A 26297-nucleotide genomic window follows, 5' to 3' on the forward strand; every position below is an offset into this window, starting at 1 on the left:
CAGGTCCCAAAGAGGTGGCAGTAGGGGAGACAGAGAGGAGACCACAAATAGGGAACATGATTATTTGCTTTGCCCTCTGCCCCTTTTTATAAATGCCCATGAAATCTAACCCAGAGGGAGACACAGGTGATATGAAGAGAGGGCTTTTAGTGGGTGGCTCCTCTGTCATCTGCCTGGGCTGGGCATGCGCTCACCTTCTCACTCTAGTTCTCTTCTCAATCTACACCTCCTTCTGTGCCAGACCTCCAGGAAATTGCCGGTCACCTCTCATGCCATTTTAATATTTTCCCTCCCCAAATCAGGTAATAACATTCCTTCAAGGAGCTGAGCAGACTGGCCCCATTTTGTTCCTGACCTGCAGGTTGGCTGGCTGGGGCTTGGCTTCTGTGAGTTGGCCCCCCAGCCAGTGGCCTCCTTGTGCCACCTCTCCTCCCAGAGTCCCTGACAGGCACTCACTCCCTTTGTAGTCTCCTCATGTCAAGATCCATCAGCATAAGAGACTCTTAATGAGGATGGGAAGAGACAGAGCAAAGAGGAAAACACCACAATAAGATAAAAACAGATCAATAGTGGAGTCAAACAGAGCACAAGATACCGAAAGCAATTCACGGGCTGTCAGCCTCTCAACAGATACAGGTAGGGTTTCTGATAATCCCAGATGGACACAGAGAAAAGAGGGATGGACAGGAAGTCAGGGCAGCACATCAAGGGGGAGCAAAAAGGAGGCATTACCCAGCCAAAATTCATCCTCCAGGTTCCCAAAGCCAGCCCGGTAATCAGCCCATTTCCGGAAAAAATCAGTTTGGCCATTCTGCCGTCTCTGAAATACCTGTGAAAAGAAAGGAAATAAAAAAATTAAAAAAAAAAAAGAAGGGAGATGGTAAGGGAGAAAAACTGTAGTCAGGAAAACTGATATCAACTGAGTTTTAAATCTGCAGTAACAAAGATGCCCCAGTAAGGTGCCTTACAGAACAGAGCTGGATATTGACACAGCAGCCGTCATAGGAGATGCTCCGAGCCCTTCCCTTGAAGCTCAGAGGCTCCTGATGAATAGGCTGGGGTGTGATGTTGGAACTAATTTGCACTCCTGCAATGTAGAAAGGATTCAGGATACGTATAAAGCCCTGGAACCGGCAGGGGAAATAGGTTTGGCTCTCAATTAATCTTTTGCACCACGGTGTGTGTTAGAAAGCATTTCTCACCAAAAGAACAAGACCGACTTCGGATCAGCTAGTAACTGTCATAGTCGTACGGCAGGCAAAGCAGCTGCGTATCATTCACTTCCCGAGATGTTTAAGTGCTAATTCCATTTAACCTCCAATAAATCAGCCTCAGCTTCATTTCCAATTATGCTTTAAGAACAAGGCACAAATATGCCAGAAACATAAAAGAAAATGTTTTCCCAGAGTGGCTGTTATGAGCACAGCCACTATTCAACTCTATTCAAAAACCACACATTTTTGCTCTGTGAAAAATCCAGTGTTGTGTGTGGGCGGTGCAGGAGAGAGAGTCTGCAGCAGGGTGGGAGGGCTGGGTTTCCATCCACACCAACTTGGTGAATGCTGGACCATGTTAGGGACAGATTCATTGCGACCCACATGGACCAGTGGGGAGACATTCTGTTTCTCTTCCAGTCTGTCCTACCCCATCTGGCTCGGGAGGAGGATGGTGATGGAAAGTGGTGACACTTTGCCTGACCATTGCCTGAAGGCTTAGGCCTCTCTGGGGAAGAAGCAGGAGGCCAAGGAAGGACGAGGGCAGGTGCGGCCTTTGTAACCAACGGTGGCTGTCCATATCCTGCCCCTCGTTGCTCCCCCATATGCAATCCTCCAATAGAAGGATCCTAATCACCTCCCTGGAGATAGGCTCACCTCCCCCTGGAGGGGCGCCTCTTCCACCATTGCTATGTTACAATTGCAATTCTCAGCAGACAAGACCTCTTGCCTAGCTGAGCCATTACCCCTTCCCCCCGCCGCCAGCATCTGTCTGCATTAACTATCTTTGCAGAATAAGCAGGAGGAGAAGCCTTCATCCTGGGCCCCTTTACCGGGCCAGGCCACTACAGCCTCAATATGCTTGTCCTCCCCTGCCTGACCAAACTTATGACTGCACTACTGAATAAGGGCCTCAAGGGCCATGAAGAGTCCCAAGATGGATGTTTGGGCAGTGGTTAAAGGTACGGCCAGAAGGACGGTGAACTTTGGGTTGACAGCGCTGAGCTAGGTGAACTAGAACACTAAGGACATTTACTTGCAAGAGCAGTTGCAAGTACTTACAATCCAGCCACCTCCATCGGTGGTCATGTCACAGTACACCTGTAACTTCTGGCTGAGCTCCCCATTGAGGAAGATGGTGTAAACTCCACTCAGGGTGTCTCCATTCATCAAATGCTGGGCACAGTCTTGAGGATGAGGGAACACCCGGCCCCCTGTACAGGAAAAGAGGCAATTTCCAGAAATGATTCTTTCTCCCACTGTGAGTAAGGCGCTTTGGACCAGAGAAGTTTCTAGAAGGCCTCATGATACTTCATCAAGAGCTATAAGAAATCCTTGGGATCTCAAGAAGTGTGTGGGTGTGGGAACCTGTATTGTCCTGTATTCTCCTTCTTCAACTGTTGTTGGATTTATCAAATAATATGTAGTTTTATGGGATCTGAGAACCAAAAAGCTGGATTCATAGACTGGACCCTTTACTTACCTATTTGACTTCAGGCAAATGGCCTGATTTCACCGGATGTCAGTTTTTTGTTTTTTTAAGTGCTCAGTATTTATTGAATAGGTAAGCAACAAACTACTCATTATCTTCAAACAAGTATCAATTTTCAATACATTATGAAATATTTTATATGTTCATATTTTTACTTGAAGTCCTCTTTCCTTTCTTTTATGCCAGCCCACAGCCCTTGTAGCTCAGTTTTGTTTTGTTTAATCATACTTTAGGTGAAAGTTTACAGCTCAAGTTAATTTCTCATACAAAAATTTATGCACATATTGTTATGTGACCCTAGTTGCAATCCTTATAATGTGACAGCACGCTCCCCCCTTATACCCCGGCTTTCCTGTGTCCATTCAATCAGCTCCTATCCCTTTCTGCCTTGTCATCCTGCCTCCGGGCAGGAGCTACCCATTTAGTCTTGTGTGTGTATCTACTCGAACTAAGAGAAGAAAAGAAGCACGCTCTTCATGAGTTTTATTTTGTGTTTTATAGTTCAGTCTAATCTTTGTCTAAAGAGTTGGCTTCAGGAATGGTTTTAGTTGTGGGTTAACACAGAGTCTGGGGCTCATGTCTTCAGGGTTCCTCTAGTCTTAGTCAGACAATTAAGTTTGGTCTTTTTACATGAATTTGAGTTCTGCACCCCACTTTTCTCCTGCTCTGTCAGGGACTTTCTACTGTGTTCCCTGTCAGTGCGGTCATTGGTAGTAGCCAGGCACCATTTAGTTCTTCTGGTCTCAGGCTGATGGAGTCTTTGGTTTATGTGGCCCTTTTTTCTCTTGGACTAACATTTTTCTTGTGTCTTTGATGTTCTTCATTCTCCTTTGCTCCAGATGGGTTGGGACCAATTGATGCATCTTAGGTGGCTGCTTGAAAGCTTTTAAGACTCCAGATACCACTCACCAAAGTGGGATGTAGAACATTTTCTTTATAAGCTTTGTTATGCCAATTGACCTAGATGTCCCCTGAAACCATGGTCCCCAAACCCCCACCCCCACTACTCTGTCCCTTGAAGTGTTTGGTTGTGTTCAGGAAACTTCTTAGCTTTTGGTTTAGTCCAGTTGTGCAGACTTCCCCTGTGTTGTGCATTGTCTTTCCCTTCACCTAAGATAATTCTTGTCTACTATCTAGTTAATGAATTCCCCATTCCCTTCCTCCCCACCCTTGTAACCATCAGAGAATGTTTTCTTGTGTTTAAACCTTTTCTTGAGTTCTTATAATGTTGTTGTTGTTGTTCGGTGCCATCGAACCGGTTCCGACCCATAGTAACCCTATGCACAACAGAAAGAAACACTGCCCAGTCCTGAGCCGTCCTTACAATCGTTGTTATGCTTGAGCTCATTGTTACAGCCACTGTGTCAATCCTCCTCGTTGAGGGTCTTCCTCTTTTCCACTGACCCTGTACTCTGCCAAGCATGATGTCCTTCTTCAGGGACTGATCCCCCCTGATAACATGTCCAAAGTATATAAGACCCAGTCTCGCCAGCCTTGCCTCTAAGGAGCATTCTGGCTGTACTTCTAAGACAGATTTGTTTGTTCTTCTGGCAGTCCATGGTATATTCAATATTCTTTGCCAACACTACAATTCAGAGGCGTCAATTCTTCTTTGGTCTTCCTTATTCATTGTCCAGCTTTCACAGGCATATGATGCGATTGGAAATACCATGGCTTGGGTCAGGCACACCTTAATCTTCAGGGTGACATCTTTGCTCTTCAACACTTTGAAGAGGTCCTTTGCAGCAGATTTACCCAATGCAATGTGTCTTTTCCTTTCTTGACTGCTGCTTCCATGGCTGTTGATTGTGGATCCAAGTAAAATGAAATCCTTGACAACTTCAATCTTTTCTCTGTTTATCATGATGTTGCTCATTGGTCCAGTTGTGAGGATTTTTGTTTTCTTTATGTTGCGGTGCAATCCATACTGAAGGCTGGGGTTTTTGATCTTCATTAGTAAGTGCTTCAAGTCCTCTTCACTTTCAGCAAGCAAGGTTGTGTCATCTGCATAACGCAGGTTATTAATGAATCTTCCTCCAATCCTGATGCCCCATTCTTCTTCATATAGTCCAGCTTCTTGTATTATCTGCTCAGCATACAGAATGAAAAGGTATGGTGAAAAAATACAGCCCCGAAGCATGCCTTTCCTGACTTTAAACCAATCAGTATCCCCTCGTTTTGCCTGAACAACTGCCTCTTGATCTGTGTAAAGGTTCCTCATGAGCACAATTAAGTGTTCTGGAATTCCCATTCTTCTCAATGTTATCCATAATTTGTTATGATCAACACAGTCAAATGCCTTTGCATAGTCAATAAAACACAGGAAACATCCTTCTGGTATTCTCTGCTTTCAGCCAGGATCCATCTGACATCAGCAATGATATCCCTGGTTCCACGTCCTCTTCTGAAACCAGCCTGAATTTCTGGCAGTTCCCTGCCGATATACTGCTGCAGCCGTTTTTGAATGACCTTCAGCAGAATTTTGCTTGCGTGTGATATTAATGATAAAGTTCTATAATTTCCATATTCAGTTGGATCACCTTTCTTGGGAATAGGCATAAATATGGATCTTTTCCAGTCATTTGGCCAGGAAGCTGTCTTCCATATTTCTTGGCATAGATGAGTGAGCACCTCCAGTGCTGCATCTGTTTGTTGAAACATCTCAATTAATTTTCCTTCAATTCCTGGAGCCTTGTTTTTTGTCAATGCCTTCAGAGCAGCTTGTACTTCTTCCTTCTGTACCATCGGTTTCTGATCATATGTCACCTCTTGAAATGGTTGAACATCGACTAACTCTTTTTGGTATAATGACTTTGTGTATTCCTTCCATCTCCTTTTGATACTTCCTGCATTGTTTAATATTTTCCCCATAGAATCCTTCACTATTGCAACTTGAGACTTGAATTTTTTCTTCAGTCCTTTCAGCTTGAGAAACGCCAAGTGTGTTCTTCCCTTTTGGTTTTCCGTCTCCAGCTCTTTGCACATGTCATTGTAATACTTTACTTTGTCTTCTCGAGATGCCCTTTGAAATCTTTTGTTTAGTTCTTTTACTTCATCAATTCTTCCTTTTGCTTTAGCTATTTGACGTTCGAGAGCCAGTTTCAGGGTCTCCTCTGACGTCCATCTTGGTCTTTTCTTTCTTTCCTGTCTTTTCAATGACCTCTTGCTTTCTTCATGGATGATGTCCTTGATGTCATTCCACAACTCGTCTGGTCTCAGTCACTAGTGTTCAATGTGTTAAATCTGTTCTTCAGATGGTCTCTAAATTCAGGTGGGATATACTCAAGGTCATATTTTTTGGCTCTTGTGGGCTTGCTCTGATTTTCTTCAGTTTCAGCTTGAACTTGCATATGAGCAATTGATGGTTCTGACTGATGATATTGAGCTTTTCCAACATCTCTTTCCACAGATGTAGTCAATTTGATTTCTGTGTGGTCCCTCTGGCGAGGTCCATGTAGTTGCTGTTTACGTTGGTGAAAGAAGGTATTTGCAATGAAGAAGTCGTTGGTCTTGCAAAATTCTATCATTCAATCTCCAGCATCGTTTCTATCACCAAGGCCATATTTTCCAACTACTGATCCTTCTTCTTTGTTTCCAATGTTCGCATTCCAATCGCCAGTAATTATCAATGCATCTTGATTGCATGTTTGATGAATTTCAGACTGTAGCAGCTGATAAAAATCTTCTATTTCTTCATCTTTGGCCCTAGTGGTTCGTGCGTAAATTTGAATAATAGTCGTATTAACTGGTCTTCCTTGTAGGGTATGGGTATTGTCCTATAACTGACAGCGTTGTACTTCAGGATAGATGTTGAAACGTTCTCTTTGACGATGAATGCAACACCATTCCTCTTCAAGTTGTCATTCCCAGCGTAGTACACTATAAAAAATATGATTGTCCAATTCAAAATGGCCAATGCTAGTTCGTTTCAGCTCACTAATGCCTAGGATATCTATGTTTATGTTTTCCATTTCATTTTTAATGATTTCCAATTTTCTTAGATTCATACTTCGTACATTCCAGGTTCGGATTATTAATGGACGTTTGCAGCTGTTTCTTCTCATTTTGAGTCATGCCACATCAGGGAATGAAGGCCCCGAAAGCTTTACTCCATTCACGTCATTAAGGTCAACTCTGCTTTGAGGAGGCAGCTCTTCCCTAGTCATCTTTTGAGTGCCTTCCAACCTGGGGAGCTCATCTTCCAGCACTATATCAGACAATGTTCCGCTACTATTCATAAGGTTTTCATTGGCTAACGCTTTTCAGAGGTAGACTGATGGGTCCTTCTTCCTAGTCTGTCTTAGTCTGGAAGCTCAGCTGAAACCTGTCTCCCATGGATGACCCTGCTGGTATCTGAATACCAGTGGCATAGCTTCCAGCATCCCAGCAACACACAAGCCCCCACAGTATGACAAACTGAGAGACATGTGAGGGTCTTATAACAGGGGTGTCATATAGTATTTGTCCTTTTGCAACAGACTGATTTCACTCAGTATAATGCCTTCCAGATTCATCCATGTTGTGGAATGTTTCACAGATTCATCATTGTTCCTCACTGTTGTGTAGTATTCCATTATGTGACTATAACATAATTTGTTTATCTGTTCATCTGTTGATGGGCATCTAGGTTGTTTCCATCTTTTTGCTATTGTGAACAGTGCTGCAATGAATATGAGTGTGCATATATCTATTCGTGTGAGGGCTCTTATTTCTCTAGGATATATTCCAAGAGTGGGATTGCTGGATCATATGGTACCTCTATTTCTAGCTTTTTAAGGAAGAGCCAAATCGATTTTGAAAGTGGTTGTACCGTTTTACATTCCCACCAGCAGTGTATAAGTGTTCCAGTCTCTCTACAACCTCTCCAACATTTATTATTTTGTGTTTTTTGGATTAATGCTAGACTTATTGGGGCGAGATAGTATCTCATTGTAGTTTTCATTTGCATTTCTCTAATGGCTAATGGGAAACCTTGGCGGCGTACTGGTTAAATGTTGTGGCTGCTAACCAAAAGGTCAGTAGTTCAAATCTGCCAGGTGCTCCTTGGAAACTCTATGGGGCAGTTCTACTCTGTCCTATAGGGTCGCTATGAGTCGGAATCGACTCGACGGCACTGGGGTTTTATGGGAATGGCTAATGATCGTGAGCATTTCCTCATGTATCTGTTAGCCACCCAAATATCTCTTTTGGTGAAGGGCCTGTTCATATCCTGGATGTCAGTTTTTTCATGAGTAAAATGAAGATAATAAAAATCCAACCCCTCCTCTTGTAATGTGAATGTGTGTTAACTCAGCTAGTTATTGGTTTTTTAGACGATGATTACTGATGCATGGGCCAAGATAAATCACCTTTCAAAAGGGTCAAAAGCATCTAAGCAAAACTTTCACGATCTTCACAGCAGTCATTAAGGAATGCCCAAACAAGCTCAACGTTAGCAGGAAGATGGATATCTGATTTTCGTGTAGAACAATCTCCTGACTGGACTAAACAATCAAATGGCCATGTTGTAAAACACGGTTTAAGTTTAAGGGGAGGGCAGAGGAAGTAAATTGCTGCTCATCTTTCAGCAAGAACAGCCTAATTTGTAGAACAATATCTAATTAGCTGAAAGAGAAGCTTAAATCATGTGTCTGAAAGAGCTTAGCTTCAGGGCAAATTTTAATGCTCAGCGGGAAGGCCATGAAGCAGAGCCCACCAGAAGAGCATTTCTGGACTGCAGGAGCTGACCAAGCAAGTTATAGGCAGAGATTGCCATTTGGGGAAGAGTGGTTTGGGTGCTCTGCAAATATGATGACCTTCTGGGTCAATGAAAGCATAGTGCAGCGATGTGGTTCTGCATCCTTGAACTGTTGCAGTTATTGAAGAGAGGCTGTGTAGGGAGCTCACGTGTCAGTCGCTACAGTGACCTCTACTGGCCAAACTAGTACACTACAGGCGCAACATAGGGCCCCCTGGTGGATCAGAGCAAGTGACAGTATAAGCCCTCACACTGAAGGTGACATGACGTAGCAACTTCACTGAAAGCCCTGGTCATCTAAGACTCCTGTCATGAATCATCAGTGAAGCATCCTGTGTTAGGGAGAAGCTGGAGTTCGGTAGACTTCATGCAAGGTCCCTCTGAGGGTATGTTAACTCCTTCTAGGCACAAGGACTGTGCTGCCACCCTTAACAATGGGCTATGGTGGAGGGGATTCCCAATCTTAGATTCGTTTCAGAAATTAAAATGGTAGGTGTTAATTACACATTCAAGGAGAAAAGGACTGGAGACCTCACAGGAAGTTAGCGGCAACTAACTTGGGACCAATGGAGAGCAAACTTCAGAGCTGTGATCCTTTGGATGTGACAATATTAACTGTCTCGTGTTTTGAATTTCTGCTAGCACAATTGCTAGTTTCTGATAATGTGGCTTATTTTGGGGGGAGGGGTGTCTTAGCCTCCCCAGTAGGTTTCTCCCATGGGAGAAGGAACTGTTCATTTGATTGGTTAAATTCTGAACTGTCACTCAATAGCGGGCAGTGTCACCAGGTCTTAAAATGTGGAAACCAAACTCCACCCTTTTTCTGGTATTTCTTCCTCTTCCTCTAAGAGAGGCTTCCCTGGGTGGTGCAAACAATTTGTACTTGACTACTAACTGAAGTGTTGGTGGTTTGAACCCACCTAGTGGTGCTGTGGAAGAAAGGCCTGACAATCTGCTCGCACAAAGATTTCAGCCAAGGAAACCCTATGGAACCATTCTACTCTGTAACACACGGGGTCGCCAAGAGTCAGAATTGAGTCGGTGACAATGGATTTTGGGGTTTTGGTCTAAGAGAGGCTAAGAGGTGGAATGGACAGTGTCCCAAAGGAGCCCTGTGGTCTGCTTTCTCTGTCTAGATCCATGTGACTGGGTGGGTAGACTGAATCTCAATCAATCAGTCCCTCTCTCTCTCACACACTCTCCCTCTCTTCTCTTCTCCCTCTCCCCTCTCTCTCTCCTTCCTAATAGATGTGCCCTGAGTGGGCTGATCCCAAGATTAGGTGGGGTGGGATGGGAAGGAGAGGAAATAAGAGACGCTGTTTAGCCTTGAGTTTAAGCACTATGTTCCGGTTTTGATCATTAAGTTCTGCTTTGGGGTTTATTAGATTCTGGCTTAGCTAATAACGGAAAATACTCTGATTCCTGTTCTTTTGTGTTCATTGTGTATGTCCTGTGTCATCAGACATTTTATGACATGGGAGAAAGGTGATTGTCAGGGCATATTTCAGATAGATGTCATGCCACCTAATATCATCAGAAACTCCTTTTTAACTCTAACCCAGATCATCACAGTAATTTTTTCCCTCAAGGTAGACATTTTAGGACCAAGAACAAAACTGGAAGAGTTTTCTTCCTTTCAGTGCAATAACTGGGGACTGGCCTGAGGAGGAGGCATTTTTTTTTTTTTTTTTTTTTTAACACACGCTGTGGTGATTACGAAGTTAAGAGGAAAGCAATGCTGAGTGATCAGCACACTGAAATGTCTCCTGGTTAAGTGTTCCCAGATGTAATTGTGAGACCAACAGGACCGGGGCACTCACCGGAAGAGTTGCTCAGAAATTGGTTTGTGTTGAGCGTCCAGAGACTGAATGGTGAGTGGAGTGAGCTACATGAAGCACAGCGCAATCAGATGGCCCCCAGCTGACCGGGAGTGAGGGAAGACAGTCCCTGCCCTGTCCCTTGTTTTGTGCCCTTGGACACAGTCTTTAAACTGGTTGGGTTTAACGGCTCTGGGGAGTCTGCCCACTGCCCACCCTTACAGCCATGATATCAGTGTTTCTGTCTGAGAACAACCTCCACAGGTTTCTCTGTGACTGCACAGCATAGAGTGCGGCTACACAGAAGCATGGGTGACCAGCGCCAGCCACCAGCTCTTTGATTTGTTCTTTCGAGACATGGGCTTTTGACTGGCACTTCCCTAGTTCCCCTTGTTAGAATTAATAGCCCTCATTTGCAATGGGGCTGGCTAGATTGTGGGAATAGTCTGAGGCTGTGGACATGGCAAGGGTGAGTGTTGAGCCCACATGAGCTGTCAAATATGCCATCTTTGCCTTCTGCACAGTGTCTTCCAGCCTATTCACATGTTTATTCAGTCAACAAACATATAAGGAGCGCCTGCTGGGTTCTAAAAAAAGGGCTAGGAGATGAAATTTAAAGAAGAAAAAGACATGGTCCTACTTTTCAGGTTGCTTACACTCTGATACGAGCAATAGGAACATATCATCCTGAGTTCTAAGAGCTATGGGGGAGAGGTAAACAAGGCACTATGAGAACACAGAAGTGAGGCGTGCAATGCAGCTTGGGACTGGCAAGGGTGGGGAGAGAGGCTGGGGTCTGGGATGGGTTCAGAGATTGGCAAATGCCAGTCAGAAAAGGCTGCTTATTTTAGGAACTAACATAGAAGTTAGTCACAAACTGGTAGAAGGGTGTTCCAGGCCTGTGCATAAGCATTTCCATTTGGGAAACTGGAGATTTATGTGGAAGACAGAGCAAGAGCTGGGCTGGATGAATGAGTAAGAGCTCTGGAGGGGTGAGCTGGGACTGGATCATGCCATGAAAAAACTTGGACCTTCTCCTGAAGGCAAGAGGATAGGAAGTCCACTGATGGATTTTAAGCTCAATTTTTTAGAAATATCATTCTCAGTACAATGTGGAGATTGGATTAGATGAGGATAAGACCCCCCCAATTAGGAGCTAATAGTGAGACTTCGGGGGAGAGGTGAAAACAGCCCTTTAGAAGATAATGGGAGAGGAGAATCAACCGAGCAATAGACAACTTCAACATTTTCATTCTAAGGAGAGGTGTGAGAAGTTCCTCGAGCTCTGCAGACAACCTGCATTCTACCCATCAAGTGTAGTTCCACAAGGTTCTTTCAAAGATCAGTTAAAGGCATCCAAATAGTAGAAGAATATTCTGATGTAATCTGTCTTGTTATTTCTTGGATTCACTTATATCAGAAGATCTAATTTCATGGTAGACTGTGTTGAGTACAGACGTATGATGACCAGCCTGGCCACTCTCTGTGGCTTTTAATTTAATATGGCAAGGACAGGGTGGAGTCATGTAGTGCTTCCTGCCTGACCTTTCTGGTGCCACTCTGATCCCACTTGCATCCACTCTCCATACTTCAACCAGAGTGATCGTTTTACAATGTTAAGTAAGATCTTATCTCCTGCTATCTCTCATTTTTGCTAAAAACCCTCAATGGCTTCTCCATTGCAACTAGAATAAAATCCTAAATCTTTGCCTTGGCCTACCAAGCCCACCACACTCTGGCTCTGCCTTGTAACCCTCCTTTCTCTCACTACTCCCCAGCCACATTGGCTTTCTTTTAATCTAGTGTACATGCCAAACTTATTCCTCCCTCAGGATGTAGTAATTACTCTTCCTTAAGTCCGTGTTGCTCTTCTGGTTCACTCTCATTATTCAAGTCCCAGGTCAAATGCCTCAGCTCCTGATTGTCACTTGCTGCTTCTTTCTTCCATCCTAGACCCTGACCTCAACTAAGATGGTCAGGAAGCACCTCTCTTTGAGCTGAGGCAAATAAGCAAAATACGAAATGAAGAAGGGAAACTAGCTACAGTTAGAGATTTAAAAATAATAAAAGGCTTCATGATGAATTTATGCTACTAAGTTTTAAAACCCAGATTAAATGAATAAATTCCTAGAAAGAAAATAGCCAAAAACATAAAGATTACCATAGAGAAACAATTTATACTCTATTAAAGAACATAAGTCTGATTTGAATAAATGAGGATACATAATATACTTTTAGAAGGGATGACTTAATATTATAAAGATGTCAATTCTCCCCAAACTAATTTATAAATTCACTACAATTGTAATTTAAATTCTAGCTGAAAACGAATTTTTAAAGAAACTTTATAAACTTACTCTAAGATGTTTATGGAAAAACAAATGTCAACAAATATTTAAGCCAACTTTGAAAAAGAAAAGTGAGAACACTTGTTCTACCAGATATTAAGATATATTCTAAAGTCATAGATATAAAAACACTATGTAGTATTGGCAAAAGAACAGATAAATACACCAAGAGATAGAGTTGGGAGCTCAGAGTTCAAAGACAGATCCATGTACATATGGGAATTTAATATACAATAAACCTTGACAAATCAATGAACGGATAGGTTATTTAGTAAATGATGTTGGGATAACTGGCTCACTATAGAAAGAAAAATAAAACTGTATGCCTGAACACATACAAAATAGACTAAATAAAAAAAATGAATTTAGAAAGTTAATAGAAGACCATGTGGAGAATATCTTTGTGGCCTAGAGGCAGGAAAAGACTTCTTAAGAAAGACTTCAAAAGCTCAAATAGCTGCGACAACAACGACAATAACACTTAGATAGCACAGACACCCTGGTAGAAAAATAGGCAAACAATACAAAAAAAAAAAAAAAAAAAAAAACCCGTTGCCGTCCAGTAGATTCCAACTCATAGCGACCCTATAGGACAGGATAGAGCTGCTCCACAGGGTTTCCAGGGAGCACTTGGTAGATTCGAACCGCTGACCTTTTGATTAGTAGCCATAGCTCTTAACCACTACGCCACCGGGGTTTCCAGGCAAACAATATGAACAGATAATTTGCAGAAAAAGGAAACTCAAAAAAGTTGACAAACATATGAAGAGGTGTTCAAATTCAAACTCATTATTTAAAGAAATTCCACTAGAACAATGAAATATTGATTATATCAATTAGGCAGTCAAAATTTATAAAAGTGGATCATGCCAAATGTTGGCATTAGGAAATAGGAGTCTTCATGTACTAATAGAGGGAGTGTTGACCAGCACACAGCCACTGAAAGAGCGGTACTTAGTTAAACTAAGTAAGCACATACCTCATGATCCAGTAATTCCTATTCTTGGTATATATGTGTCTCAAAGGCATTGTCTTACCGGTACATAGCAAATGTGTACAAGGTATTTATTGCAGCACCATTTGTGCTGGAGAGAAGTTGGAAACAATCTGATGTCCCTCTTTGGGAGAGTGAAGAGGTAGGATGTGATGGATACACACCATGCAATATTTTGCAACAGTTGGATGCAAAAGACTATAGATACATATAACAACATGGATGGGTCTTAAAAATAGTGCGGAGTAAAATAAAGGATGAGTTATGTAATACAATACCTTTAAAATATTTATACTCAAAACAACTTTACAAGAACACTCTTGGCACAAACACAAACAAAAGGATACAAAGTTTAACACATTACAACAGTTACATATGGATGGTGGGGGAAGAAATGGGAGTACAGGGAAATAACTTCAAGAATAAATACAGAGAGGGACATTGTTGGAGGCTAACGTTGGTGATATGTGATAAACTGGGCCCTATGATTTTTTTTTTTTTAATGATTAATTCTAACTTCTGAACTGACACCCATATGCCTATCCATTTTGGACATGCATGGGAATGGCTTCTTTAAATGGGATGCTTAGTGCCCTATCCCTTTCTCCAAGCCAAATCCCAAAGAGAGGAGAAAGTGGACTTTTCCTTTTTAGGGATTTGCTTGTCTCAGTGAAATAAGAACTCAAGCTGTCTCTCGTTAATGGAGCAGAGAAAAGCCTCTTCAGCGCTCCACTTCGGGTGTGAGATATAAGGGTAGATGGCAGTGGCTAGTAATATTTCAGCTTTCTTTTTCCAGTGGATATATCTGATAACTATATGGATTTGCATGATCCACCATCTTTTGTTCCAGAACCCAGAGTCTGCCAATCTTCATTAATTTTCACCACCTCAGAAACGGAAGCTTTTGCTGAGGTAGACTCAGAGTTTACGCTGATTGTACAGGGCAGCTCAGCCTCGATGTGGGATAGTGGGGGTTGGAGCAAAGGCAGTAAAAGAAAACTTAGCATTATCCATCTCTGGGTACCTCTGCAACTGGATGTCTTCACTTAACCTCAAGGTCAAGATAACCTATTTCACAGTCTCCACCGTCTCTGAGGACAAGCTTTAGCTAGAGCCTTGTTTGCTTCTTATAGTATTAAAAGAGACAATAGAACGTGCCTCTCAGATGATCATTTCACCAAGTCCCTGTTGCTCTGCAGGGAATATTTTTTTCCTCATTTATATTCATGTCTCTAAAAGACAAGTAGACCTTGGATGAAATTTCAGGCGACAGTAAATTATAAATAATGTATTCATATTTATTTTTTTTTCTTCCATACTAGTTGTATTTAGTTCCCCCTAGAGTCTTGTGCAAACACCAGAGACAAGAGGACAGGAAGCTATTAACATGATGGAAAGAATGAAATGGGCTTGTGTTATGTGGCAGGAACACAACAAGGGGAGACATCTTGATCAGAGGGGGGTTTTGATGTTTTATGGGGGCAAGTTCTTTTCTTCTCACTCTCTCTCTTTTGTTCTTTTTTTTTTGAAAATACCTCATCTCTGTACCAGATCACTACCTAGGTGTTTGCTTGACATGAGTCTCTTCCTCCGGTCCACTCAGGACAAGGTGAGGGTTTGTCAATGGACAGAGGCTTCTTTGGGACCCAACTTTAAAACTTTTGTTCCATACAGAGAGAGAGAGAGAGGAAAAAAAAAAAACAACCACAGGTGTCCTAATAAAGGGCCTTGGACAGAATGGGAGAAAAATGTAGAACAAAATTCAGATTCACACACACACACAAAAGACCAGACTTACTGGTCCGACAGAGACTGGAGGAACCCCTGAGACTATGGCCCCGGCTACTCTTTTAACTCAGAGATGAAGCTACTTCTGAAGTTCACCCTTCAGCCAAAGATTAGACAGGTCTATAAAACAAAACCAAAAAACACATATGAGCAAGTGCTTCTTAGTTCAATCATGTATACGAGACCAAATGGGCAACGTCTGCCTGAAAGCGATGATGAGACAGAAGGAAGGGACAGGAGAAATGGACTGATGGAAACGGGGAACCTGAGGTGGGGAAAGGGAGAGTGTTGATGTATTGCAGGTATTGCAACCAACGTCATGAAATAATATGTGGGTAAACTGTTGAATGAGAAAATAATTTGCTCTGTAAACTTTCACCTAAAGCACAATTAAAAATAAAATAAAAAGCAACAAAACCAGTTGCCTTTTAGTTGATTCTGACTCATGGTGACTCTACGTGTGTCAGAGTAGAACTGTGCTCTATAGGGTTTTCAGTGGCTGATTTTTTGGAAGTAGATCATCTGGCCTTTCTGCTGCGGTGCTTCTGAGTGAATTTGAACCATCAACCAGGGACACCATAAGAGAAGATGATAGAAAACACTCAGGACGATCAGCTGAGATCAGCCAGCCCTAAGGACAGGATGCTGCTAAGGACAGGCCGGGTACTGTCAAAGAAATGATGCTGATTGCCAGAATGAAATTAACCTCTAAGTCCATCAGCCCTGGTTTGTCATCCCATATGAGGCTTCCAGTATTCCTTGGACTTTGGCTCAGCAGGAGTAGTGCCTGCCTGTGGGGGCCAGACTGACATCACTCCAATCTTGTAAGTGAAGATGTTCTGCTCTTCTTCAATTTTACTTCCTTCTCTTCTGGGTAACATCCCCATCCCCACCCTTAGGAAGCTGGTACCCTTATATTCTCTTTCTCCTCCATCCTTAACAGAATTTGGGGGAATGGGACAAGCAATGAGCACTCATTAATATTAAAATGAAAATAACCATGTAGGCTTCACGTAATTTCTTCAGGGACCTTTGCTTTTGGAGTGGTAGATTCTGAAATTAGAGGGATTTCGGGCATCATACTCTGCAGCAGTATTTCTGGCTGCACCCCATCCCTGTGAGGGGTGTTGAGAGTCCTCTCCTCCTGGGGCTTTGGTTTACCCTATGAGCACCCTACAAGTGCTCTGCAGCTGGGATCTAACTGTTTGATCCACCCAACATTACATCCTGTTGGCTGTGTGCCAGGCTATGTGCAAGGTGCTTTCACATAAATTATTTCTGCCCTTGAACTTTTCCTTCTGCATCCTGATTTATTTTTTTTCCCCAGTGGGTTCTGATAAATCTCCAAGACAAAGCCAGCAGTGTTTGGTGTACACCAGTGACTTAAATTTAAATTTGAGCTGTCCATCGAAATCCTGCAAAAGCTTCCAAACCTGGACAGAACTTTTCCATGTACCAGAGGCAAGTCCTTCACTGGTACTCCAAACCCTACGTGGAGCAGCTCGGTCAGTAACTACACCGATTGTACAGGCAATCATGCTCTTTTGCTTTCTCCTTTCTGAGCTGGCATTGGTCAGTGACCAAGGAACCCAGTGTCAGTTGAAGTCTCCTCAAAAGAAACCTAAAATGCACCCTAGTGTCTCCTGCATTGTCCACAAAACAAAGATACTACCCTGCTCTCCTCTCCGCATTTCCATGAGGGCTGTTAACCCTCCGGTTATTTGATCCTGCTGAGCTTGCAGGCAGATTTGGGATCCAAGGTCCAAACACTCGGACACCCCTTGAGGAGGCTTCATCGTCTAAGTCAGGGTAGTAGTGGACATAGAGGCTGGTCTACCTTTGAGCCCAGAGGGGTCTGGAGCAAAGCACAGCTGTAAGATACCACAAAAACTTCAGGAGTATTGTCACATGGCTCACAACAGCTAGCTGTGGCATTACCAGGATGGGAACTAAAAGCTCATACTACACTGAGCCCATACATTTTAGGAATGAAATGATCAGCTTCAACCTAATAAGTATGCAAACCTGGAGCTCTGTTCAAGTATCTACTGCCTGTGTCATTTTTATGGGAAAGAAAGTCTTAGCTCAGTGAAAAGCTCCAATCCGTGGATCTTGGGCTGGTAGCTTGGAAAATGGGACCATGGAGGGCCCTTTAATCAATCTGTGAATGTGCAGGGAAGAGCTTAAACAAGATAAGGACAAACACAAACCTGTTGCCATCGAGTTGATTCTGACTCATGGTGACCCTATAGGACAGAGTAGAACAGCCCCATAGGGTTTCCAAGGAGTGCCTGGTGGATTTGAACTGCTGACCTTTGGTTAGCAGCTGTAGCTCTTAACCACTATGCCACCAGGGTTTCCAAGGGGAGGATGCACCTTGGATCTAAGACACCCTTTGAAAGGGCATATAGGATGAGCATAAGTGACTTCAGCCCCACAAAAAGATCAAGTGTCCTTCAAGTTCCAGTTGGTAAGGACACATCTCTGGGTTCATTCCTTGACTATGTGACCAAGGTTTATTTTTATTTTTTAATTAAAAAATTATTTTTATGATTAGTGTGCTCACTATATGAACTTTGTGGGGTATTGAAAAAGAAGGGGAAATAGGACTCATTTGCAATCTCATTACGTAAAGGACCACTGGTGGCATTTTGGCGTATTTGGCTCAGTGTCCTGCTTTGTCATTTAGAACATGTCCAGTGGAGGAGGCACCTGGGCTGGGGCTGGAGGACTTTCAATCACCTCTCACTGGATCTGAGGGAATGGTCTCTGGGGCATGGATAGAACCCAATCTGATACTCTAAGATGGCAGATCATCTCTAGGAGTAAGGGTACCCAGAAACATGCTCATGCTTGCCCCACACATGTGCAATCCACCCCCCAGAATGTGGGGCAGGTGGATAATTCAAAGTCTGGGCTGGGCAGTCCCACACTACAGACTGCAGAGAGGCTCCACGGGAGGTGCAGTGAGGAGTTAACAGCATGGGCCCCAGAGTCAGAACATCTGGGCTCAAATCCCAGCCTTCCTACTTAAGAGCTATAGAATCTTGAGTGACTTAGCTTACCTCTCTGTGGCCCAGTTCCCACATCTGTGAGTAGGAATAATGGTACATAGCACATAGGCTGTTGTGAGGATTAAATTAGGTCATATGTGAAATACAGTTAGAACAGTGCCTGACAAATAGAGCTCAAAGATTATGTATTGGTTTATTTGTTGTTATTATAGACATTAAACCAGTTGCCATCAAGTCCATTCCAACTCATGGTGACCCCATATGCATCAGAGTAGAACTGTGCTCCATCTGGTTTTCGATGGCTGATTTTTCAAAAGTAGACTGCCAGGGCTTTCTTCCAAGGCACATCTGGGTGAACTCAAAATCTCCAACAGTTTGGTTAGCAGCCAAGCATGTTAACTGTTTGCACCACCCAGGGACCCCATTATAGATATTAGCACACTCTTATCTTTTTAGAGCATTTTTCAAGTGTCTTCTACTGACTTCATTGAGGCCAGGAAGGAGGAATATACGGACTTAGAGATAGACTACCTCAAGCATTGACCCCACCACTTACTAGCCATTTGATTTCTATGTACCTCAGTTCATCATCTGCGAAATGGGGATAATGAGACCTTCCTCACGAGTGGTCAAAAGAATTGAGTTGAGACCACAGGGATGCAAACGTGCTTTGTGTATGGGGAAGAACCATAGACTTAATATTAAGGGATTACTAGGGTGGCTGTGAGTCGGAATCAACTCGGTGGCCAAGGGTTTGGTTTTCGTTTGGTTATTGCTGCTTTTACCAGGCAAGTCTGTGATTCCAGGCAGCAGAGTGGGGAGGGAGGGAGGAACAATCTTTGCTGGAAAAACACTTGCAGAATAGCTGAGCAGGAACCTGATGTCTTCACTTCATGCATTTAGTTGGCTAGGATGGACCAGGCAAGTGGATTGCTGTGCTGTGGTTGCCTTGGTAGTGACAGTTTTCTTGCAGTGAGGGGTGGATTACTCAATAAGCAAGGTAACTACCTTGCTCACTGGGTAATCTGCCCCTGTCAGGGATTGTAAAATTGAAAAAGAAAGAGTCTTTGATTCTGTAGGAGGGTGCTGTGGGATTGGGAGAGAGACAGATGCCAGCCATACCTAGAAGCAGAATTTTGCTGTGGTGAAAAAATGTGAAATTGTTCACTGCAGATGATCTGGTAAGCAAGGTAAGCACTGTGCTTACCTTGCCTATTGGATAATCTGCCCCTGTTGCAGTGTCTTGGGAGGGAGGGAGGGAGGAAGGAGTAGAAGAAATAACTCCTTTCCTTGGCAGGAAGGTAATTGAGTTTCTTTGATAAGCTCCCCCCAGGACAAGTCTCAGCAAAGGCTGCTGAAGAGCCAAACATCATGCAGGGGAGAAGAAGGCATCAGAGTGGCCACAGCTGTCTCACCTGTGGTGAAGGCGGTCGAGGTGATGCTGCTCCGCATGGCATCCCGGGCTGCCTGCAGGAGCACCGTGTAGTCCGTGTTCTCCGAAAGGCCCTCCAATCGGATCCATGTGTCCTCGGCATCCACAATCAGCTCCTGCATAATGGACCAGCTGAAGGGAGGTGGAAGGGAACGACAAGCCCACGATATGGGGAAGTGGGGAAGGGAAGTCCAAATCCCATGGCCAGCTAGGACATTAGATAGAAAGTATTGCGGTAGCCGTGTTTGTCTTCTACATCACCCAGTAAGGAGGAAACCAATAAGCAGAGAGGACAGCTCCTATGTGAGACTTAAGCCACCTCCTATGTCACAAGTTCACACTGGAATAAGTGCACCTGGATTATGGAATCCACTGGTTTTCCGAATGCACTGGGCTTCCTCAAGGATTAAGGAAGAAGCTGAGGAAGCAGGATTCTAGCCTTCCCTGAATCCAATATCCAACAGAGTGGCTCTGCTTAAATCTAGTATTGTATATATTTGGCTTCTGTATATGATTTCACTTTAAAAAAGGATTCCACTACTCCAGGTGGACTCTTTTGACTGATGATATAAAACAATACCTGTCATCTCTTTACTATAGGCCAGACAGATGTAGCCTTTAAAATGCTTATTAAGAGGCATAAAAGGCTGTTGAATTTGTTATCCAGCCTATGTTTGCTTGACTCTGTAGTGAAAAATAGTACCACTACCACATACTTGTATAGACTTTGAAGCTTTGCATCATTATGTTGGAAGAACCAGCAAAACCCAGTGAAGCTGCAGGACTAGATGCCTCTATTATCTAAGGGGAGAAACTGAGGCTTGGAGAGGTTTACTGCTTTACCTCGACTCGCATAGCGAGTGATAGTGGAGCCAGGACCAGAACCCAGGTCTTGGGGCTCTTTCCTCCAGCACATGCTGTGCATCCTTGATGGGGAACCCAGTTTTTTTCTGTGGATTGCTTCCTTCTCTCCTATCACCTCCCCCATTTCCACTGGTCATTTGAGTGGCATTTCTTGATAGAAATGGTCTTCCCCCTTTTCAACAAAATTTCACCTTCCGGCTTCCATCAGTGGACTTGTAGGTCAAGACGTAGTTCTCAATCTCTGCCCTGGGAGGCTGCCAGGAGATCAGGACACTCTGCCTGGTAACTTCGCTGGCTGTCAAGTTTCCAGGAGGGTCCAGGACTGCAAAGAAGAGAACATACTGCGATGTGCCTGCCTCTCAGCTCCTCTCCGCTTGATTCCAGGCACACAGATCTATGTGCCCACCTCTGTGTGTCTCAGAGCTGCTCACAGGCTGACTCCAGTGCTGGCTGGGACAGGAGCATCAAGGGCACCCCTGGGTCAGAAGTTAATCATTCAATGTCATGATCATCCTTGCAGCCAGTACCCTCTTCCCTCACCTGGGGCTCTGGGCATGGGTTGTGACTTCTAATCTGACCCACTATGCCTGGGACCATGACCGTGTTAAACTTACATGTATGTGAGTCCACTCTTGAATTTACATTTCCACACCTATACTTTTGTCTACTGCTCTCTTGGTCATGACCTTATACCGCAGCTCTTGCCCTGATATCTAGCCCCTTTAATATCTGTTATGGATTAAATTGTGTCCTTCCAAAATATATGTTGGAATCCTAACCCTTATACCTGTGGACATAATCTCATTTGGGAACAGGGATCTCTTTGTTATGTTACTGAGGCCATGTCCCTGCAGGCTGTGTCCTAACCTAATCACTTCTTAGTTACAAAAGAGTAGATTAGACACAGAAGCAAGCACAAACAGGGGGAAGATAGATGCCATGTGAAGATCTCCAAGGAACTGAGGAACACTGGGTCTACAGATGCCGAAAGAGACAAGGATTTTCTTCCAGAGCCAACAGAGAGAGTCTTTCCCTAGAATCAGTGCCCTGAATTCAGACTTCTAGCCTCCTACGCTATGAAAAAATGTGGTATTATAGCAGCACTAAGAGGCTAAAACAATATCTGTTGGACTTTCCTGGCCGGGTGCATTGCCAGCCCTGGTCTTTCTTGGCCTGGCTCTACTTCTGTCACCCAGACCCAGGGTAGGAGCAGAGAAAAGATGCGTGTCTGCTAGCTGAGAGCTGCCTCTCACTGTCACTAGCAGTTGGGCTGGAGTCAGCCAAAATAAGGACAGCTCATAGCTACACTGTCAAAACTTATCCACTATAATCTAGTCCACCATGAGGAAACCAATCATTCTCAGGGTCCACAAAAGCCTCCAGAGATACCAAGTATGCAGATGACCGTGTACTCACGGGTGGAGAAGTTGGTGCTGATGGTGCCACTGGTGAGAGGCCCACTGGTGGCATACATGGTGACAGTATAGTGGGTACAAGGAAGTAGGTCAACAAGCTGAAATTCCTCATTGACTCCATCAACCAGAATGGTCTCTCCAGCAACTGCAATCAGGTGAATATGAATAAGGATTGAGTTCAGGGAAGACCCACAAAATCCGAAGGCATTTCACAAGGCTCCAATATTAGGGAATTTTGGAAAGATTTCTTACAGATTATCTAGTTTAGCATCTTACTCAATACGAGGACCCCCTCTCATTCCTTTCTACATCTTTATTGAGAAAAACATTCCTTATATGAAAGCCAAATTGTCTTCTCTATGACTTGTATTTGGGCCTCTGGAGTTACAAGAAACAAACTGAATTCTTTGTCTACATGAACCCTTACCCCACGACACTCTTCCTAACTAAGACCTCTCTTCTCTAGACTAAGGAAACTCAGCTCCTCCCCAATTTCAAACTGTCACAATTCCAAAACCCCTCACAATCCTGGCTGCTTTTCTCTGTATAAGCAACAGTTTGTCAATCTCCCTTTTGAATTGCAAAAACTCAGAGAATTGAGAACAATAATTGAGATGTGCTGACCAGTGAAGCAAACAGGGTCTGCCTCTGCTTTTGTTTGTGCCGTCTGTATTAATCCATTCGGTTTTTGAGCAGTCATGTGATACTGTTGTCATAGGCTGAGAGTACTGTGAACCGAAGATTTTGTTCGTAACCCTCTTCTCAACCGTGCGCAACTGATGTTTTTGGCTCTATGGGCAGAACTTTGCATCTATTGCATGTCGCCTTGTTGATTGCATTTTGGACCACTGTTTCAGTTTATTAAAATGTTTTTGCATTTGGATTCTATCAATCACAGTTTTGTTTTACATACAAATTCAGTTAAGCATGTCTTCTCTGTATTCTTTCAAGCTGTTGGTAAAACTGTTCCTTAGATCAGGGCCAATCCCACTACTGTGCTGTTAAAATACTCCTGAGTCATTCAGCCTTTAACAAAAGTTTACCAGACACGTTTCCAAAGCAGATAGGGCCTAAGGTTTCCAGCGTTTTATAGTCTAAAGGCAAAGAAAGGCTTGCAAGTAAGTTAAAATACAAACTAACTCTTTGGCAGAGACCAAATCTTTTTTTTTTTTGCAACATCCCACCATCATTCAATGCTCCAGCCATATCCTCATGTTCCCTCCAAAAACCAGTTGCTGTTGAGTCGATTCCGACCCATGGTGACCCTATAGGACAGAGTAGAACTGCCCTATAGGGTTGCCAAGGAGCAGCTGGTGGATTCAAAATGCCGACCTTTTGGTTAGCAGCCGAGCTCTTAACCACTTCACCACCAGGGCTCCCATGCTCTGTCAGACCTCGGCAAATGCGTGTAGGCTGCTCTTGTTTTGGGAATTTCCTTCCTTCTCCTCTTTTTTTAAATTTAGCTAAGACCTACCTCCTTTCTTCCCCTCAACCCCCTTGACTCAAATCATAGGGACCCATTGCATGTGGTCCATTGTGTTCTGTGCTTGCCTCTATCATGGCGCTCCTCACATTGAGTTGTAAGAATTCACTTCTCTGAGTTGACTTTAGACAGTGAGTTCTGTGTTTTGTCTCTCAGTTGGAATATCTGGCACATTGGAGGTCATCAAAAGTATTTGTTGAATGAATAGAAGTTAATTGCTCTCATGGGACTGTGCACTTTGTATCTATGAACAGGTGCACCCTACGCCTTGGGGAGGGTAAGAGAAGCTTTAACAGAGGAGATAGTATTGAAACTAAGACTTGAAGGATGGACTTTCTAGGCAGACAAGTGGGGAGAGAATCTCCTGGAGGAGAAAACAGCTTGTGCAAATGCATGGAGGCCTGAGAAATCATGAGAGAGTTAAGAAACACAGGATTATCGTTATGGTTTGAATTATGTCCCCTCCCAAAATACGTGTTGTAAGTCCTAACCTCTATGCCTGTGGTTATACTCCCATTTGGGAATGGAATGTCTTTGTTATGTTAATGAGGCAGGATTAGTGTAGGATGTATCTTGAGTCAATCTCTTTTGAGATATAAAAGAGTTTAAACAAGTGAGCAGACCAGAGATGGGTTAAGGTAGATGCCAAGACACATGGAGATCTCCAAGGAACCAGAAAGCAGAAGCTGAAGAGGCAAGGATCTTCCTCCAGAGCCACAGAGAGAAAGCCTTCTCCTAGCGATGGCGCTCTGAATTTGGACTTTTAGCCTCCTAAACTGTGAGAAGATAAATTTCTGTTTTTTAAAGCCACCCACTTGTGGTATTTCTGTCATAGCAGCACTGGATAACTAAAACAACCATGATATGCAAGAAGAAGGAATGTGCACACACAGAGGGGTGAGGACATATCCATAGCAATGATATTCATTCTTTGAGGAGGTTCACTCAATCAGCTATAGTTCCAGCTAACTCCAATATGGCCCATCATGCTATTTTCTATCTTAAGGAAGGACAAAGTGATAAAGTGAGTTTTTTTGAAAATGCCTTGCTGAAATACAAATGTGCTGCCGAATTTGCCAATAAAAAAACATGAACATAAGTGGTTTTTGATTAAAATTATTCTTAGTCAACCTGTGCTGGTATGTAGTAATCACAATTTGCTTAACAGTCTGTTTTAGCTTTTACTCTCCCCAGCTTGGACAATAAGTTTACTTCCTTGTAGCTTACAGAATTGCCTTTCTCTGCCATTTTTGAAAATCAAGACATCTGCCTGCCTTCTGTCTTTTGGCATCTCTCTTCCCCAGATTCCTGAATATAATCTACGAAATTCTGTGATCACATATATAATTTAGGCAAAGAAATAATTTTCTGTAATTTTTGTATTATTCTATAAAAAAATAATAATAGACTTGGGCTACCCAACACTGTTTTGTTTTAGGATTTTCTATTTAACTTTAAATAGCATAAGGTGAACAAACATGGTGAAGAAGTCACTGGAACTCAAGACTGTATGTTGACTCGATGGTTTGAGCTGGATGTGGGCACAGAAGACCATAACGAGAGGAGGCTTCAGTAGTTCTGAATCCCCTGTTACCTGTTGTCATGCATCATCTGCTCCAAGCATGGTCCTATAACTTCAGTGTTTTCTTGCTCTGTAAATATCCAGAAAAGTCTGCTTTCTCATCCTTAGCATTTTGGGTCAAGACTTAGCTATTCCTGTTTTTGCATTTGTCTTTGGTTACACGCCCTTCTTGTACCTTTCAGACTCAGCTTTCTCAACTCTTCTAGCTGACAGAGGTCAGGGGGTTTGGAGACATCTTGAGAAATTTATAGTGTAACCAAAGCAGGAAAACTTCTGATTTGTCCCTTAGATTGACAAAATACCTTGGTTCTTCACCTTCATACTGGTCTGCAGGCCCCACCCCCACCATTCTCACCTGCCTGGTGCACAGGCCTGCAGATGCCCACCTGCAAAGTGTGTGAGAACAATCACGTAGTTCTCCACTTCACCCGCGGGTGCCTTCCACTGCAGCAGGGCTTCCGTTGGAGTGATGTTGGTAGCAATCAGATCTACAGGGTTGTCCATGGCTGAAACCGAATAGGAGAGTATGCATTAAAGGTAAGAGGAGCTACAGGATGGAAGTACAGCAGACTCTTATCCCAGGAAGTTTCACCCATTGTGCACTGCTGCTTCTGGGCTGCACAAAGTGGTGGAGTGAGTGGAGACCTCTTCCTTGTCTCCTCTTCTAGTTCCATCAGCTCCTTCCTCCTTTCCCATCCTCCTTCCTCCCAAGTACCCAGGTGTCCCCCATTGCCCCAGCTCTTCCTTTCTACTTATTCATTAACTTCTCATGTGTACAGCACTATGTCAGATGCTGTGGAGATTCCAAAAAAGTATTGGGTATTGCTCTTGTTTTTCTGACATTTAAATCTAGATGGAGAAATTAAGAACACATAGAAATGGTTGTATTTTTCTACTTGATGAGATAACCACATTTGCCAGGCTGTTTGCACTTTCCTAAATGTGGGGGGTGTGCTTGTGGAAGGCTCTCTATTGAGGAACGTCAGGATGTGTGTTGGGAGCTCCATGAGGACACGGGTAGCCCCAGCACCTAGAACTTAGAAGTACTCAATATAATATTTGTAGAATGAATGCATAAGACTCAGGTTGCCCCTAATGTCACATCTGATTTTTGAAT

At 43.4% G+C, this 26297-nt stretch overlaps 1 protein-coding gene across 2 annotated transcripts in view; it reads right to left on the minus strand.

Annotated features, from left to right (window-relative positions):
- TNR (tenascin R) overlaps positions 1-26297 on the minus strand; it is an 85306-nt gene that overhangs the window by 10597 nt on the left and 48412 nt on the right. For both annotated transcript variants that reach the window (XM_049868512.1, XM_049868513.1), the window contains 6 exons: positions 25567-25686; positions 22117-22260; positions 20892-21022; positions 19820-19952; positions 2277-2428; positions 733-829 (listed from right to left, as the gene is read on the minus strand). In XM_049868512.1, the coding sequence (XP_049724469.1) occupies positions 733-829; positions 2277-2428; positions 19820-19952; positions 20892-21022; positions 22117-22260; positions 25567-25686 (777 nt within the window). The remainder of the gene's footprint in view (positions 1-732; positions 830-2276; positions 2429-19819; positions 19953-20891; positions 21023-22116; positions 22261-25566; positions 25687-26297) is intronic.

The sequence above is a fragment of the Elephas maximus genome, chromosome 24 (assembly GCF_024166365.1).
Source record: "Elephas maximus indicus isolate mEleMax1 chromosome 24, mEleMax1 primary haplotype, whole genome shotgun sequence".
In the NCBI taxonomy this organism is placed as follows: Eukaryota; Metazoa; Chordata; class Mammalia; order Proboscidea; family Elephantidae; genus Elephas; species Elephas maximus.